At 43.2% G+C, this 16687-nt stretch overlaps 1 protein-coding gene across 4 annotated transcripts in view; it reads right to left on the bottom strand.

Moving 5' to 3' along the window:
- The window catches only part of CFAP100 (cilia and flagella associated protein 100), a 38448-nt gene extending 27536 nt beyond the window's left edge, over nucleotides 1–10912 (bottom strand). The window contains exons 1-7 of one of the 4 annotated variants that reach the window (XM_061618416.1): nucleotides 10691–10912; nucleotides 9804–9985; nucleotides 8380–8532; nucleotides 5933–6016; nucleotides 4002–4108; nucleotides 1752–1944; nucleotides 707–774 (exon numbers count right to left, since the gene is read on the bottom strand). In XM_061618416.1, the coding sequence (XP_061474400.1) occupies nucleotides 707–774; nucleotides 1752–1944; nucleotides 4002–4108; nucleotides 5933–6016; nucleotides 8380–8446 (519 nt within the window). In that variant the 5' untranslated portion in view covers nucleotides 8447–8532; nucleotides 9804–9985; nucleotides 10691–10912. Of the gene's footprint in view, nucleotides 1–706; nucleotides 775–1751; nucleotides 1945–4001; nucleotides 4109–5932; nucleotides 6017–8379; nucleotides 8533–9803; nucleotides 9986–10146; nucleotides 10190–10367; nucleotides 10450–10690 lie in introns of those variants that run through there. The other 3 variants (XM_061618415.1, XM_061618418.1, XM_061618417.1) reach the window with 3 other exon arrangements.
- Between the last annotated feature and the right edge of the window lie 5775 nt (nucleotides 10913–16687).

The following is a 16687-nucleotide window of genomic DNA, read 5'->3' as shown; positions in this document are numbered from 1 at the left end:
GAGAATACTCAAGGGGAAAAAATATGGTGTTGGGGGAAAGCCACTGATGTTCATATGTTATAGGATCACTCCGCAAAGATGAAGACTGTGCAGACCATTGAAAAATCTGGTGCCAGATCTGAATTCAGCAGAATTCTCAACCATCCCTAGTCCTGACTTTGAGATTTCAAAGCATCCAATCACCTGATGTCGTTGTGATACACCCACCTGTCAAATTTGGCCAGTGAGGCTAGGATCTGATAAGGATCTGGACAAAGCAGACAAAGAATGAATAAAAAGATCCCCCACCCTCGCTTTAAAATGACCCACAGTTCATTTCATGGTAGCAGCAATTAAACATTCAGGAAAGGCATGTGGTATAGTCCTTTCAGGATTACACCACTACAGAATGCAGGCAGTAGCTAGTTCATCTAAATATTATATCACATCAAAGTCTCCCTGCAGGAAGAAAGCTACCACCTCCACGTACGATTACAGTTGTAACCTGCCCTTTCTGCTCCAAGACTTCAGGTCAATATGGATGCAGTTTCCCCATTGTATCTTCACAACTATCTAAAGCTGAAAACAGTGATGTGCCCAAGTCCACCTAGTGGGCTTTATGACTGAACAGAGGATTTGAAGCCAGCCCTCCTGATTCACATCAGTGCCCTGTCTGCTACTCCTCACTGGCTCAGAGTCAAATCCCACCAACTCTGAAGTCAAATACCTGCAGCAAGAACATTTGTCGTTTCTGATTGATGTAGTCATGCATGGTCTCTCTCTCTACAACCTGGTCTGGAAAAAAGGAAAAAGAGAGAGAAAAAAAATTGTGCAAGCTAAAGGTAGAACCGGCAGCCGTGATGTGAAAGGAGATTATGTGCAAAACGATGTTCAGACAGTTTCAAAACTGATTATCAATCTACTGAGATGTTGAGAGGCGTCTGCAACTAGGAGTCGACCAGCCACATCAGGCGTGGGGAACTTCAGGCTCTGGGGCTGAATGTGCCCTTGGAACTCTCCCCAAGCCACATGCCCCTCCGCCCTTGCTTTGCACTCTCCTTGAGTGTTTTTGCCTTGTTGGAATATGTTCTTCAACTCTAATAATGCCTGCTTTGGCTCTGCCTGCTTTTTCTTCCAGCTCTGCCCATCATTGGCATATGGCTTCCAGAAGGTGTCCCTTAGGCTGAAAATGTCCCCTGCCCCTGAACTACATGCATGTTTCCTCAAAGAGTTTTTTTTAAAAGAAAAAAGCCACTGTGAAAATGCTGCTTAATGCTTCCTTCTCTGGCCATTTTCATACTAAAACAAATTAATATTAATGTTAATTGTTATAGTTAGCAATTGTAAATGATGATGATGACAATTCTTAAATCAGAATGCTAGCTAAAATGCCCACAAGGTTTGGCTGGCTGGTTGAATGGTAATAATAATAATAATTATTATTATTATTAATAATAATAATAATAATAATAATAATGGTTCATTAAAGACAATTTTGAGCTACAGATCTGTACAAATCTCTACAAATGAATTTGGGACTAGCCATAGAGATCTGTAACTCTTTCAGTCCGATTTGAACAGGATACAGGCCCAAACAGGCCCTGTTTGGTTTGTTATTTGTACAAATACACTGCAGAGACCTAGTCTGGGGTCTTTTGCTACTGGAGATGTCAGGAACTGAACCTGGAGGCTTATGTAGTGTGTTATGTCACTTAAACTGTGGTTCTTTTTGGATGTATCCAGATTTGGACACTTTAGGTAAAGATCCCTACCTTTAGTGACTGCTATCTTCCAAGAGATGCTTTCTCGGAGAGCTTTGAGCCGCTCTGCTTCTGCTGCCAGCTCTTTGTCCTCAGCTTCCTCTTCCATCTGGATTTCTTTCTTGAAACCAGATTGTTTGGCACTCTGCAGAGTGGAGCAGGTCATCTTCTCATGGACCTTCAATGTTTTCCTTCGCTCCCGCTCCTAGAGGTAAAACATGATAAGACATAGCTCCATCTAATTTTCAGTAAACTCAAAGATTGCTTTACAATAAAAAGATAAAGTATTGTGACCAGCTGGAGGACAGGTACGGATCTCCCCTCTGAAAAAGTTAGGAGTGAGCGTCCGTCCTCTAACAGCCAATGCCCATTTTGGTTAAGGAACATCCAGACAGCATGAAATTGGTTGTGGGCTCAATCCAGGACTGATCATAACTATGCAAAATGGTATGAGTGTCTTAGAATTAATAGTTCATATGAATTATTGTGTGCCTTGTATCACTGATGCGGAGAGAATCTGACTTGCACAGCCATAAGCACATAGGAAGCTGCCTTATAATGAGTCAGTCTGATTTAGCTCACTATTGTTGACACTCATCAGGGGTTCGGATAACAGTTGATTCAAACCCTGGCTGAAGATGCTGGGGATTGAACCATGGGATCTTTTGCATTACAAGACACTGAGCCACAGCCCTTCTCCTAAAGTCACCCAGAAACTGTATGGATCATCTTGGACTTCTACCCTGAACTTCCAGTTCCAAGACCGGCATTTAATCCACTGGCTACATTGGCTCTGTGGACCTTTGTTGCACTATTCAGAATGTCCACATTGGGCAACAGCTGTCTCCCATAGTTTGTCCACAATATATTGAGTATTCAGAGGTATACTGCTTCTGGACATGGATATTCTATTTGGCTATCATGGCTAATTGGCACTGATAGACATCCTCCATAAATCTGACTAAATACATCTTATGGCAGCAAAATTTGGAAGATAATTATGTATTGCATGAAGAGGTACTTTCTTTTGTCTGTCCTAAATCTACAGCCATTTCATTTCCAGAATTATGGGTGCGGGAAAAGAGTTCCTCCACCCACACTTTCTGCACAATCCATGACTGCACATATTAGGGCTATGCACTGGATTCAGCTGGCTTCTGAACCGAATTGGGCCAATTCAAGGGGATCTGGACATTGCTCAAGTCAGATTGAGATATCCCTGGATTGCGGCAGGTTGGGTTGTGTGGAACAAGATGAGCTGGGGTATTTGGGGCAGGGTGTCAGGAAGGAAGGAGAGGCAGGCATTGGGTGGAAAGGAGGAGAGGTTGGTCAAGAAAAAGGAGAAAGTGTGAAAAGGCCTAGGAGAGTAGGCGGGACCTACTTGATGGCCTGAATCTTCCTGGGAGAAGGTAGGGGTGAGGTGGATGCCCTAGATGCAGGGTACGGGCTTTCCTCCCTGACCTCTCCTTCTTGCCTGATGCCTCGCCCCCTGAAGCAGCACTGAGCAGGATGGAATCCTTTGTATACCAGCTGGTAAGCAGAGGGTTCAGTACTGTGGAGTGCAGGTTGCTGCTCCTTTGCAAGGACCTTCCATGCAGGGAAGGTGCTCATGAAGCAGCAGCACCATGCAGGATGGAATCCTCCATTTAACAGGTGGTAAGCAGAGACTCTGATCCTGCAGGATGCAGGGTGCTGCTCCTTTAGGAGGGGCTTCCTTGCATGGAAGGCCCTCGTGAAGGAGCAGCACCCCACAAGAGTGAATCCTGCTGCTCTTAGTAGAAGGGGGCAAGGAGACATGGTGTCACCTCCTTCCCCTGTCCCCCTCCTGACCATATACTTAATTACAGTTTTAAAAGCCCTAATTAAACATTAGTCCTGCCCCCTAAATAGATCTGGGGCAGGTCCCTGGGGTCAAGGTGGAGGGCTGAGCATAGGCCTAGTATATATCCAATCATGTTCTGCTTTAGATGTTTTCCCTTTAATAGTACTCCTCTTTCCAAGGAGCTTAGAGCTTCCTTTTAGAGATTCCACTGGATATATGCAAATTTGTATTGTGTGAATGCATTGTTCCTGCAACTTGTTTCGTGACACAGTGATCTATAATTTTATTTTGTTTATTTTATTGTTAATTGTATTGTTTTGTTGTTTGCTGCTCTGGATTCCTTTGGAAGGGCAGGATGATATAATAATAATAATAATAATAATGCCATGCTTGAGGTTAAGAAGAATTTCCTTCAGGAATCTCTTGCAATCTGTACGTACCACTTTCGCTTTTTCCCTTTGTTTGTCTCGCAATAAGAAGATATCAATATCTGAAGGGATTTTAAACGGGTTCTTGTCCAACTGCAACTCTGTTACTTTAGCTGTTACTGCAAGACAAAGCATGGTTTTAGCAAAAATACCTAGCAGCACTATGGAAAAGGCAAAAGGACCACTATCAAGATGTAGGTGCAGATACAGTTAGTACAAATGAAAATATGTCCTGATCCAAGTTCACACACGGTCAGCTGATGACCTACATGTGTGGAACAGCCATCACAGAACAGGTATCACAGATGGAATATCTGCCAATACCTGAAAGATTCTGTATTTAATTGTAATGCTGCAATATTCGGCTGATTATTTGGTTAGATTAAATCAATTAAAAAACAGCTCCATTGCTGCACAACATAGGAAGTGGACCTTTAGTGCTCTAGCACCAACACTCTGGAATTCCCTCCCCTGAAATATTAGACAGCCACCATCTCTGTTATCTTTTTGGCTCCTACTGAAGCCCTTCCTATTTCAACAAGCTTTTTAAGTAGAGACCTTATTCCAGTCTGCGTCTGTGCTGGAATTGCTTTTTAAGATGTTTTTAAGGTTTTTTAAAAGGTTTTTAAAAGATGTTTTTTTAGTAAGTTTTTTATTTTAATATGTTTTTAAAGATGTTGTGTTTTAATATGTTTTAAAGTTTTTTGTTTTTAAGATCTTTTAAAGTGCTTTTAGTGTTTTTGTTTGCCGCCTTGGGTTCCTTCTGGGAGGAAGGGCGGGATATAAATTTAACAAACAAACAAACAAACAAACAAACAAACAAACAAACAAACAAACATTTGATTATTAGAACTATGTTCCCCAATTAACAAAGCAGCAGATTTTTAAAATGATAACTTAAAAAATATATGTAAATGACAGGTAATAAGCTCCATCTGCGAAGAGACATCTTTCCCTTGGCTCACACAGATGATGCCTGCTGTGACACCTTCATGCAGCATATAAAAACAAATGTTTTCTTTTCCTTCATGATTATTGTTTTTACTCATCTAATGAAGATTTAATAGACTGTTTAATCGATAAAATCTTGATATGATTAACTGACTAATAGCTCTTCAGTTAGGGCTACTGAATGTTGTTCTTAAAGTGTTTTGCTTTAGATTGCACAAAGTTAGTGCCTAAGCTTTCTTTGCAGGCCACAATGTTATGGTTCCTTTGAGCCTCCTCAAATCCTATACGGTTCTGGGCCATACTAGACAGGTGGTGATGGAGATGTATTAGTGTATCTCCATCTTCATTTCTACTGCAAATCATCAGGCAATATACCAATACATCCTGATCTGCCTTCTGTCCACCTCTCCTCTACACCATTAAAGAGGGGAAACAATTTGGAGATTGTTGACATTGGGTCATTTCCAGCTAACTCACTGTGCTAGCAGAAGCCAGTGCAAAGATACCCGCTAGTGCAATGGGAGTTTCTCCCCTCCCCTCCCCATGTACCCCATACCCTCACTAAATCTGCTTTGGAGGGCCAGGAGAACCCCTAGAACAGCATGTGGGGGAGGAGAGGATAATTCTGTCAGCAAGCAGAAACACGTGAATTGATGGAATGATTTCCTTGGTGCTACATTGAACACAACCAATAATGCGGTTGAGGGCCCAGAGGAACTAGCATGAAAAATGAGAGTCAGTGTGGTGTAGTCATTAGAGTGTTGGACTAGGGCTCAAGAGACCAGGATTCAAATCCCCACTTAGCCATGAAGCTTACTGGGTGATGTTGGACCAGCCACTGCCCCTCAGCCTAATCTACCTCACAGGGTTGTTGCAAGGACAAAATGGGGAGGTGGACAACCATGTAGGCCAGCTTGAGCTCCTTAGAGAAAAGCTGGAATACGTATGTAACAATAAAATATAAATAATAAATAACTGCAAGATTATCTTACCTGACTTTGTATCATATCCAGAGCTTGACTTAACTGAGGGAATTGTAAACACATCCCCAGTTTGCCGGGATGCCAGCCTTCCTCCTGGTCCAATAAAGATCAAGTCACACTTTTAGTCATCCATATATGAGAATCAGAAATAAAGACTGAGATGATAGGAAGGGGAGATATGATGCTTATGATTTTCACACTAATGTTCAAGCCAAAAGGATTTCCCCTTGATAAGTGTGCACTATGAGAACTGCACAGAAATGACTTCTGGGAGAGTGAAGGAGGATGGGGGTGGGAGAGTGGGGGCACACCCACAGGCTTCATCCCCTTCTACTGCTCTTGGAAACCATATGCAAATTCAAGGTTTCCAATTGCACAGACAGAGATGACATTCATACAGTTGATATGCTCAGAGGTTATGCTGTATACATCTAGGAGGCAGGGCCAGTGCTCGTGACCTTACTTGTCACCCGTCCAGACTCCTGAGAGGTCACATCTGCACAGATTTCTAAGCAAGTGTTTGTGGTTGACATTCAGGCTGTGTGCACTCTAATTCCTTAAAAAGCAGCAAGACTGTTTTTTCTGGGCATGGTTTGAAGCTGTACACATCTTTATTGCTTAATTGGAATACACCCAGCCCCACTGCTGATGTCAGACCTTTTAGGGCTGCCCATTGGACACACCTTGGAGTCGCAACAGGTTGAGTGATCAAACAGTTTTGAAGTTGCTGTGAAACTGCCTTAAAGGGAAAATGCATCCAATCTCAAAAATCCCAGATTTTGAATAAAAAGGAGCAGAGTTTGGCTGTGAGCACACTAGTTCCCTACAGCAAAGCATTTCCATTGGCCACACCTGAAGGGGGAATGGGTTGATCTGCTGATCAGTTGCAAAATCTCTTTGAAGCAAATTAAGCTGATCCCACATAGTTTTACAGTAAAAAGGGACAAGGTTTGACTAGTGTCGTGTGTCTCTGTTTTCAGAAAAGAGAGGTGGAGACGCATTGGAACCGGAAGAACAGTAAGTGTGTCTCTACCTTTTGACTGATGTTGTGCGTCCTGAGATTCACATCATAGAGGTGGAGACACTCTGAAACCAATGTAAGTGCAAGTGTGTCCATAGCCTTAGCTTTGTCGATGTGCTGGTAACTGTTCTGCCATATAAGAGGGCAATTTCTACTGAACAATGCACATTTCTAAAGAGCCTCTCTCTCTGAGTTATAAGGAGGTACCGGTGGCTGCATTTGCAAAAAATAAATAAAAACGCTTCTTTGCAACTGCAACCCTTCCTCAAGAAAACATATTTAGATTCCCTACTCGCTGCAACAAAATTGATTCAAGAATGGGAAAAGAGTTATATTTGATATAGATTTGTTGGACCTGTCCCCCAAGCTTGTATGTGGTTCCCGTAGTCTTTAGAGCTGGGATGGGGAACCTTAATGTAGCCTAAGGGCTACATTCGCTTCCAGGCAACAAGCAGAATATGGTTGAAGATGCTCTGTCATGCTCATTAGAGCTTCAGCAATCTCTGTACTGGGAATACATTTTTGGCTACTTCATATAGTCTTGGTTCAAGTCCTGGCTGGCACACAGCCTGAGCCAACTCAGACGTGGACCATAGTATGGTGGTTTACAGTGGTGGCTGGTGCCTCCATGTCAGCAGGGCAGTGGAATCCACTCTGGGTTTTAGTCTAAACTTTCAAGGAGCTGGCCAAGGTGCTTCACTTGAAGTCGATTCCACTGCCCCATTGACATGGAGCCCCCAGCTGCCACAGGTGGTTTATACCATGTCAGACTCTTGGTCCATCTAGCTCAATATCGCCCTCACTGACTGGCAGTGGCTCTCCAGGGTTTCAGGAAGGAGCCTCTCCCAGCCCTACTTGGAGATGCCACGGTTTGAACATGGAACTTTCGGCATGCAAAGAAGATGCTCTGCCTCTGAGCTAAGAGAGTCCCACTATGTCCAATGCACCCGCTACTTTATGACCTTCAGAGTGAGAAGGATCAAATGCTGCATGTCTCTGCTAGAATATGGGTACTAGCCTCTGCCCAAGGATTTATCAGGAATATCTGAGGCAGCCTATGCTACAGCTGACAGGTAAAGGGGAAGCCCAGAAGCATCACCATTGTTAGAAAGCATGTTCCATCATGAGTACTGATTGGGCAAAATGGAGAGGAGGATGCTGATATAATATTAACTGAGCTATCTAGGAGTTGCAAGGTGTATTCATTTTAATCCAAGAAAAGACTCTGCTCCAGGTATTAAAAGTTTGAGAAACCAAGCATCAACCAGTCTAGCTGCCTGATAAGCAGCCTTTAGAAAATAAACATCCCAGAAATGTCCATATCCCAGATATTTCTGAGTTCTCCTTCAGAGATCCCCCATGCCATGCCATGAGTTTTAAAATTAAATGTGCCAAAACAATTAAGTAAAATGCTGGGGAAGAAAAAAAAACATACTGTAAGTTCCTTCAGAGCCCTCCGTGTCCAGAGACACATTTGAACGTGCGAAAGAGACTCCAGACATGTTGGAGATGCTCTGTGTCAATACAATGCAGGATAAGGTTTTCACCGAAAGTTTGCTCCCTAACAACCATATGTTATGTTCACTTCCTAAAACAAAAGCAGAAACAGAAATCATACATGGGGGCAGGGAGGAGCCAAATGCACCTATGTTCATTTATTCCCTGATTAAGCTGTCAATCATCTGCAGGTAGAGAGGTCTGTAAAATAAATTAAAAGGAACAGAAACAGTCATAGGGACAAGGGGAAAAACACTAACAAAGGCCACTTGCAGACAATCTGTTATTGAGCATTCATCCTGATTTGTTTGCAGAGTGATTAGATGATGTTGGCTATTTAATGAGCATTCATTCCTATTAGTTTGCAATGAGGTTAGATGATGCTGTGTCAAAGCAAGTATTACCCAAACTTTCCACTCTTTCCCATTGTTTTCGTTATTGCAGGAAGTATGATATTTTGGGGAAGTGGGTTTGTTGCGTAAGAGCTCCAAATTGACTTTAATTGCACAACACAAATTTGCCAGCATGTGATTTGATCCAACCTGAAAATAGTGACATCCTGGAAGCTCCCTAAAACATTAATCACAAAAGGCCTGAAGGAATAATAATTTTAGAAGTCTTAATGGCAAGCTTAAAAAGGCTTGGCATGCTGGATCAGGAAGCTAGTTCCAAAGCTTATGGGCTATGACCAATAATGCTAATTCAGCAGTGATCCTCAGCCTAGTACAGACCACCACAAGGTCAGTTGTGCCATCAGGGTCAAAATCCAGGGTCCTACCCAGCCAAATATGCAGGTAGTTTGAAGTAGGTGAAGTAATACACAGTACCATCTAAAGAGGAGTCTCCCATTTAAACCAGTACAAAATTATCTAACTGCACAGTATCTCAGAGATGCAGGGGAAGTACAAATGAGAGGGGTTCCACCACCCCATATGTAAAATTTCAGTTTGTTTCAGTTGACACAATTATTCTTCTCAAAAATATGATATGTCAATATTTAGCACTGGCATTGACTTCCATTATGTACTATTAACATAAGCATTTAGAAATGGTTCTACCAGTGCCTAGTTAATGAAAAATTCTGTGCAATTCAAAAGCCTAAATGTACTCATTCATACAGCCACAGATCTCATCTTTCAAAGCTACGTGAATTAGTTCAACTTTAGTCAGAGATACGGAGCACAATGCGGAGGTAAAATATAAGTCTTTGCTGAACCACAACATTTTATAGGGCCAGTCCTAGTTGAATGTTTTACTAATGCGAAACTAACTTTGCATATTATAAGATTTTGAACGGAATCCTTTAAGATCATCATTACTTAATTAACAATAAAATTGTGACGCGAGAGTCACACAACATACAGCCCAAATCAGGTTTACAGGGTTGAAAGTCCCACTGTGTTCAATGGGATATGCAGCAGGATCCTTGTTTACACAGAAGAAAATTCACTGGTTTCAACGTGACATACTCCTAAGTAAATGTGCATAGGATGCAGCTTTTCTTCCAAGTTATGTCTGCATACAATTCCAGTCTGCCAGCTTTCCTGTTAAACAAAAGAAAACTGATATTTCACCACTTGCAGGGCAGAGAGATTAAACATGTTTATTAATTATAGCCTGCTCCCTTCCAATAGATGAGACCAGATTACAATGTAAAATCTTAAGAGAGAAAATATATTGTCCTCTAAATGCCAAACTAACATACAAACTGAACGCCAAAGGTCTGTAATTTCTCCCTCCCTCCGAAAGGTTACACACAGGAAACATAAGCATAAAATATCAGTGCTCTGAATGAGCATATTGTAGTTACAGTAAAAGGACAAATATATAAATCAACTGTCAAGAGCAAAACCAGCAACTGGGCTGAAAAAGTATTGAAAATATTTTTAAACCCCCTGACGGGAATTTAAGAGGCAGATGAATTACCGTAGATGTAAATATTTTGGAAGGGAAACTTTTTCCACACAGACAGCTGGATCTTCCACCTTAAATATTTGTGGATGGATGGATGGGGGTGGGTGTGTGCGTGCGTGCGTGCGTGCGTGCGTGTGTGTGTGTGTGAGCGAGAGAGCAAGAGAAATGCTACGTCTGAGTTAAGTCCACAAAGATTTGAGGTGGATTGTTTTTGAAGGATATAGTAGTCACATCCGAAAAATTTCTTCAAAGTATTTATTTAGCCTGTAGATTTCCGTGCTTTCAAACAACCAGAGACATAAGATGCATAAGATTTAACAACGCACATTGCTCACCCTGAATTCTCGATTCTGATTGGAGTAAAAAAAGAAAAGAAAAGCCAAATACAGAGAAGGAAAACAAAGTTCAGTGATTTGTCCTAGTAATAAAACGCTTCATTTGACTGCAAGCAAGAATCTTCGACGTCTTGAGCGCCCCTTTGGCCAATTGTACTCAAGCGGAGCTATGCTTTTGGACGTGAGGCACGGTCTGGTGTCTCCACGTTCTGCCTTTGCCATTGTTCTCCTCTCTTGTTTACGTCGCTAAGGAAACCATTCTCTCCGGTTGCCGGGAGATGGTGACGTCATAAAGGTAAAAAGCGTCGCGTCATTCTGGAGGGCTTCGCGGCGACTAGTTAGCTACAGAGACGATCGTGGTTGAGAGGCAGGCTTTTGTTACATCATATAATAATAGTCTCAGTAAGTCATATAATTTAAAGCTGGTAACAGTAGAACTTGAAGGCACTTAACAACACTAGAACTCCTGGGGTCATTCAATAAATTGAGAGTGCCAGTAGATGCCAGCTAGACAAAAGAAAGTTACGTGTTTAGATAGGAACTTAGGAAGCTGCCTTTGTCCCTCTGGCTCAGCTTTGTGAACACTGACTGGCAGCGGCTCTCCAGGGTTTCAGGCGGGGTTCTCTCCCTGACCTATCTGGAGACGCCGGGGATCAAAATTAGGAACTTAGATAAGTAACGTCTAAATTCCATCATGGCTCACAGTGCGAACTAAATTATGCCTAGTCATAACTAAATCCTGTTGAACTCTGTGAAGTTTATTCGCAAGTAAGTGAGGTTTGGATTGTCGTTTTAAAGATAGCTATGAAAAAAATCGAATTCGGCATAGCATATGGTCTGAAGACACATGAGGCCACCATCTTGCTTAAGCAGGCCTGGATCTGGACAGTACCGGGATGAGAGCTCCTGGGAATCAATCCCGTGTGTGCCTCCTTGGGTTTCGTGACGAAAGAAAGGTGGGATACAAATGTACGAAAAATGAAATAATACCTATTTACCTCTAAACTCCATTGAACTCAGTGTGACTTACTTATGAGTAGATGTATGATGTATAGGATTGTGCTGTCAAATGTTATGTGCCTTTAAGTCGATTACGACTTATGGCAACCCTATGAATCAGCGACCTCCAATAGCATCTGTCATGAACCACCCTGTTCAGATCTTGTAAGTTCAAGTATGTGGCTTCCTTTATGGAAACAATCCATCTTGTTTGGTCTTCCTCTTTTTCTGTTTTCCTCCGCATTATTGCCTTTTCTAGTGAATCCTGTCTTCTCATTATGTGTCAAAAGTATGATAACCTCAGTTTCATCATCTTAGCTTCTAGTGATAGTTCTGGTTTAATTTGCTCTAACACCCAATTATTTGTCTTTTTCACAGTCCATACGCAAAGCTCTCCTCCAACTCCAAGGGAAAGTCCAACTGCAAGGGAAAGTCCTGTCTCAGTAACCTATTAGAATTCTTTGAGAGTGTCAACAAGCATATAGACAGAGGTGATCCAGTGGACATAGTGTACTTAGACTTTCAAAAAGCGTTTGACAAGGTACCTCACCAAAGACTTCTGAGGAAGCTTAGCAGTCATGGAATAAGAGGAGAGGTCCTCTTGTGGATAAGGAATTGGTTAAGAAGCAGAAAGCAGAGAGTAGGAATAAACGGACAGTTCTCCCAATGGAGGGCTGTAGAAAGTGGAGTCCCTCAAGGATCGGTATTGGGACCTGTACTTTTCAACTTGTTCATTAATGACCTAGAATTAGGAGTGAGCAGTGAAGTGGCCAAGTTTGCTGACGACACTAAATTGTTCAGGGTTGTTAAAACAAAAAGGGATTGCGAAGAGCTCCAAAAAGATCTCTCCAAACTGAGTGAATGGGCAGAAAAATGGCAAATGCAATTCAGTATAAACAAGTGTAAAATTATGCATATTGGAGCAAAAAATCTTAATTTCACATATACGCTCATGGGGTCTGAACTGGCGGTGACCGACCAGGAGAGAGACCTGGGGGTTGTAGTGGACAGCACGATGAAAATGTCGACCCAGTGTGCGGCAGCTGTGAAAAAGGCAAATTCCATGCTAGCGATAATTAGGAAAGGTATTGAAAATAAAACAGCCGATATCATAATGCCGTTGTATAAATCTATGGTGCGGCCGCATTTGGAATACTGTGTACAGTTCTGGTCGCCTCATCTCCAAAAGGATATTATAGAGTTGGAAAAGGTTCAGAAGAGGGCAACCAGAATGATCAAGGGGATGGAGCGACTCCCTTACGAGGAAAGGTTGCAGCGTTTGGGGCTTTTTAGTTTAGAGAAAAGGCAGGTCAGAGGAGACATGATAGAAGTGTATAAAATTATGCATGGCATTGAGAAAGTGGATAGAGAAAAGTTCTTCTCCCTCTCTCATAATACTAGAACTCGTGGACATTCAAAGAAGCTGAATGTTGGAAGATTCAGGACAGACAAAAGGAAGTATTTCTTTACTCAGTGCATAGTTAAACTGTGGAATTTGCTCCCACAAGATGCAGTAATGGCCACCAGCTTGGACGGCTTTAAAAGAAGATTAGACAAATTCATGGAGGACAGGGCTATCAATGGCTACTAGCCGTGATGGCTGTGCTGTGCCACCCTAGTCAGAGGCAGCATGCTTCTGAAAACCAGTTGCCGGAAGCCTCAGGAGGGGAGAGTGTTCTTGCACTCGGGTCCTGCTTGCGGGCTTCCCCCAGGCACCTGGTTGGCCACTGTGAGAACAGGATGCTGGACTAGATGGGCCACTGGCCTGATCCAGCAGGCTCTTCTTATGTTCTTATGTTCTTATGTCCACATTTCAAATGAGTTGATTTTTCTCTTATCCGCTTTTTTCACTGTCCAACTTTCACATCCATATGTAGAGATTGGGAATACCATGGTCTGAATGATCCTGACTTTAGTGTTCAGAGATACATCTTTTCATTTGAACTGTCAAATACCTAAGCAAAATGTTTATGTCACACATGGTGCATACTCAGTGCTACTGAGCCCTGTCGCTATGAGAGGTAGCATAGGGTGGGCATGTGGACTACAACTCCCATCATTCCTGACCACTGGCTATGTTTGCTGGGGCTGATGGGAGTTGTAGTTCAGCAATATCTGGCAGGCCAAAGGTTCCCCACACCTGGCACAGAGGAACTGCAGGGAGTTTGGCAAAGAATCCTGCTCTAGGACTCTAGAAGGGACCTCTGCTGGATTCTAGTTACTTCTGCAAATGGAAGGAGCTCTTCCATTTGTGGAGGGCTAGTTAGGATCCAACCTAATAAAACTAGGAGTTGCACATAATTTCTTTTGTTAAAATCAAACAATATTGCTCCGATAAGCAATGGCACAGAGAAAGAGTTCAAGTTCACAAGGCAATCATTGTGGACTGTATCAGTACTGCAACTCTGCTGGTACTATGGACTCCCACACCCGCAATGGAGCTTCCTCTTCTTCTTCTGTTCTCTCCAGCCACCCCCCTCAAAATCAGTTCCAGAGGGTTGAGGGACCCTCTGGAGCAGATTCTGGCAGCACATGGAAGGAAGGAGAGGAAACAGAAGTCCTGTTGCACCATTGGAATTACACCCACAGAGCACTGGTTCAATTCATTTTGTTTATTCCTAATTCAAACCCCACATTCCTACCCCTTCATATCATGGAGACTGATGCCTTGTTTTTTCAAAACAACATTTCCTCTCTTCCGTCGAAGTTCCCGATAATTCTGTGGACCCTGCAGAAACTCAGGGTAGTATAAATTGTGTGTGTGTGTGTGTGTGTGTGTGTGTGCATACAAAACACTAAACTTCCATGTAGTTGTCACAGAGGCATCCTTTCCTGTAATTGCTGATTACTCAGATACTGAAGCCAGCAAACTGAAATCACTGAATGAAACGAGCAAGGAGAGAAAGATTGATTGTGAAACATTAAGAACAACAACATACCAAACATCTGTTTAGGCTGCATGGAAATCCCATGGCATTCATCAGTGAGAATTAAATAAATGCATCCAAGTGCATGCGAAGGAGTCAGAGATTACGATCAAAAACGTTCCCTACTTAAGCTTGACGCTCACAGCGGGGAGTTGCTGAGTCAACTTCCTTCATACACCGCAGAGCATGTCTAGAGTGTAGTTAGGGATTCTAGTGAGTTAGCACAGGGTTTTCTATGAAGCACAATGCCTTTGATGTATCCATTACTCTAATAAAACAAGATTTACTTGCACCCTCGTCTCAGCCTCGTCCTCTGGACGGGACACTCAGCTTGTGATCAACAACAATTCTAAGATCCTTCTCGCATGTAGTATTGCTGAGCCAATTATCCCTCATCTTATAACTGTGCACTTGGTTTCTTTTTCCTAGGTGCAGAACTTTGCACTTTAATTCTATTGTTTTCAGTCCAATGCTCCAGCACTTTGAATTTTGCTTCTGTCCTGATTGTACCATTTTATATACAGTATTTCACATTTTCAGGTGTTACAGCCATATAGGGGCAACATGTGTAGAAAAGGGCTGTAAGGTTCTGCCTTTAGGGCTGCACCATCATCATGTAGCTTGTGCTTCCCTGTTTTCTGGTCACTAGAATCTGTTGTAACGTCCACCGTGAGAAGCCTCTCCTACTATTGAAGGCTTCCAACAGCATGAAGATCATGGGCATTCCATTGTTCTTGTAGAACAGGCGTAGGGAACCTTTGGCCCTCCAGAGGTGTTGCTGAACAACAACTCCCATCAGCCCCAACAAGCATGGCCAATGGCCAAGGATGATGGGAGTTGTCGTTCAGCAAGATCTGGCGGTCCAAAGGTTCCCCACACCTAATGTAAAAGAATGAGTTCCTTTGCTTCCCTTTGTACATCAAGTGTCCAATATTCCATTTTTGGGTAAGGTAATAGAGTGTGTGGTGGCCTCCCAGCTCCAGGGATTCTTGGATGAAACAGATTATCTGGATCCATTTCAATCTGGTTTCAGGCCTGGTTATGGGACGGAGACGGCTTTGGTGGACGACCTACGCAGAGAACTGGACAGGGGGAGTGTATCCCTGTTGGTTCTGCTGGACCTCTCAGCGGCTTTTGATACCATCGACCATGGTATTCTTCTGGGCCGCCTTGCTGGGATGGGACTTGGGGGCACTGTTTTGCAGTGGCTCCATTCCTTCCTGGAGGGACGAACCCAGAAAGTGGTGCTGGGGGATTCCTGTTCGACCCCTTGGCCATTGACCTGTGGGGTCCCTCAGGGCTCAGTTTTATCCCCTACGCTATTTAACATCTACATGAAACCGCTGGGAGAGGTTGTACGGGGCTTTGGGGTTCGGTGCCATCAGTATGCTGATGACACCCAGCTCTATGTCTCCTTTCCACCTAATTCCAAGGAAGCTGTCTCGGTTCTAAACCAGTGTCTGACATCAGTGGTGGACTGGATGAGGGTGAACAAATTGAAGATTAATCCAGACAAGACAGAGGTACTCCTGGTCAGTTGTAAGGCTAATCAGGGAATAGGGATACAGCCTGTGCTGGATGGGGTACACTCCCCCTGAAGACACAGGTTCGCAGTTTGGGTGTGCTCCTGGACTCAGAGTTAACTTTGGAGTCCCAGGTTTCTGCAGTGGCCAGGAGTGCTTTTGCACAATTAAGATTAGTGTGCCAACTGCGTCCGTTCCTTGAGCTGTCTGATCTGGCCACGGTGACACATGCCTTAGTTACATCCCGTTTAGATTACTGTAATGCACTCTACGTGGGGCTGCTTCTGAAGACTGCTCGGAAACTTCAGTTGGTACAACGTGCTGCAGCCAGAATGCTAACTGGGGCTGGTTACAGGGACCGTACTACCCCCCTGTTAAAAAAGCTCCACTGGTTGCCAGTCTGTTTCCGGACACAATTCAAAGTGCTGGTGTTGACCTATAAAGCCCTATACGGCTTAGGTCCAGGCTGTTTAACAGACCGTATCTCCCTGTATGAGCCTGCCCGGGCCCTGAGATCCTCAGGAGAGGCCCTTCTCTCGATACCCACA

This window comes from Rhineura floridana, chromosome 3, assembly GCF_030035675.1.
Source record: "Rhineura floridana isolate rRhiFlo1 chromosome 3, rRhiFlo1.hap2, whole genome shotgun sequence".
NCBI classification, from domain to species: Eukaryota; Metazoa; Chordata; class Lepidosauria; order Squamata; family Rhineuridae; genus Rhineura; species Rhineura floridana.
The sequence above is the reverse complement of the archived record's forward strand: the minus strand, read 5'-3'. Positions and strand labels throughout refer to the sequence as shown.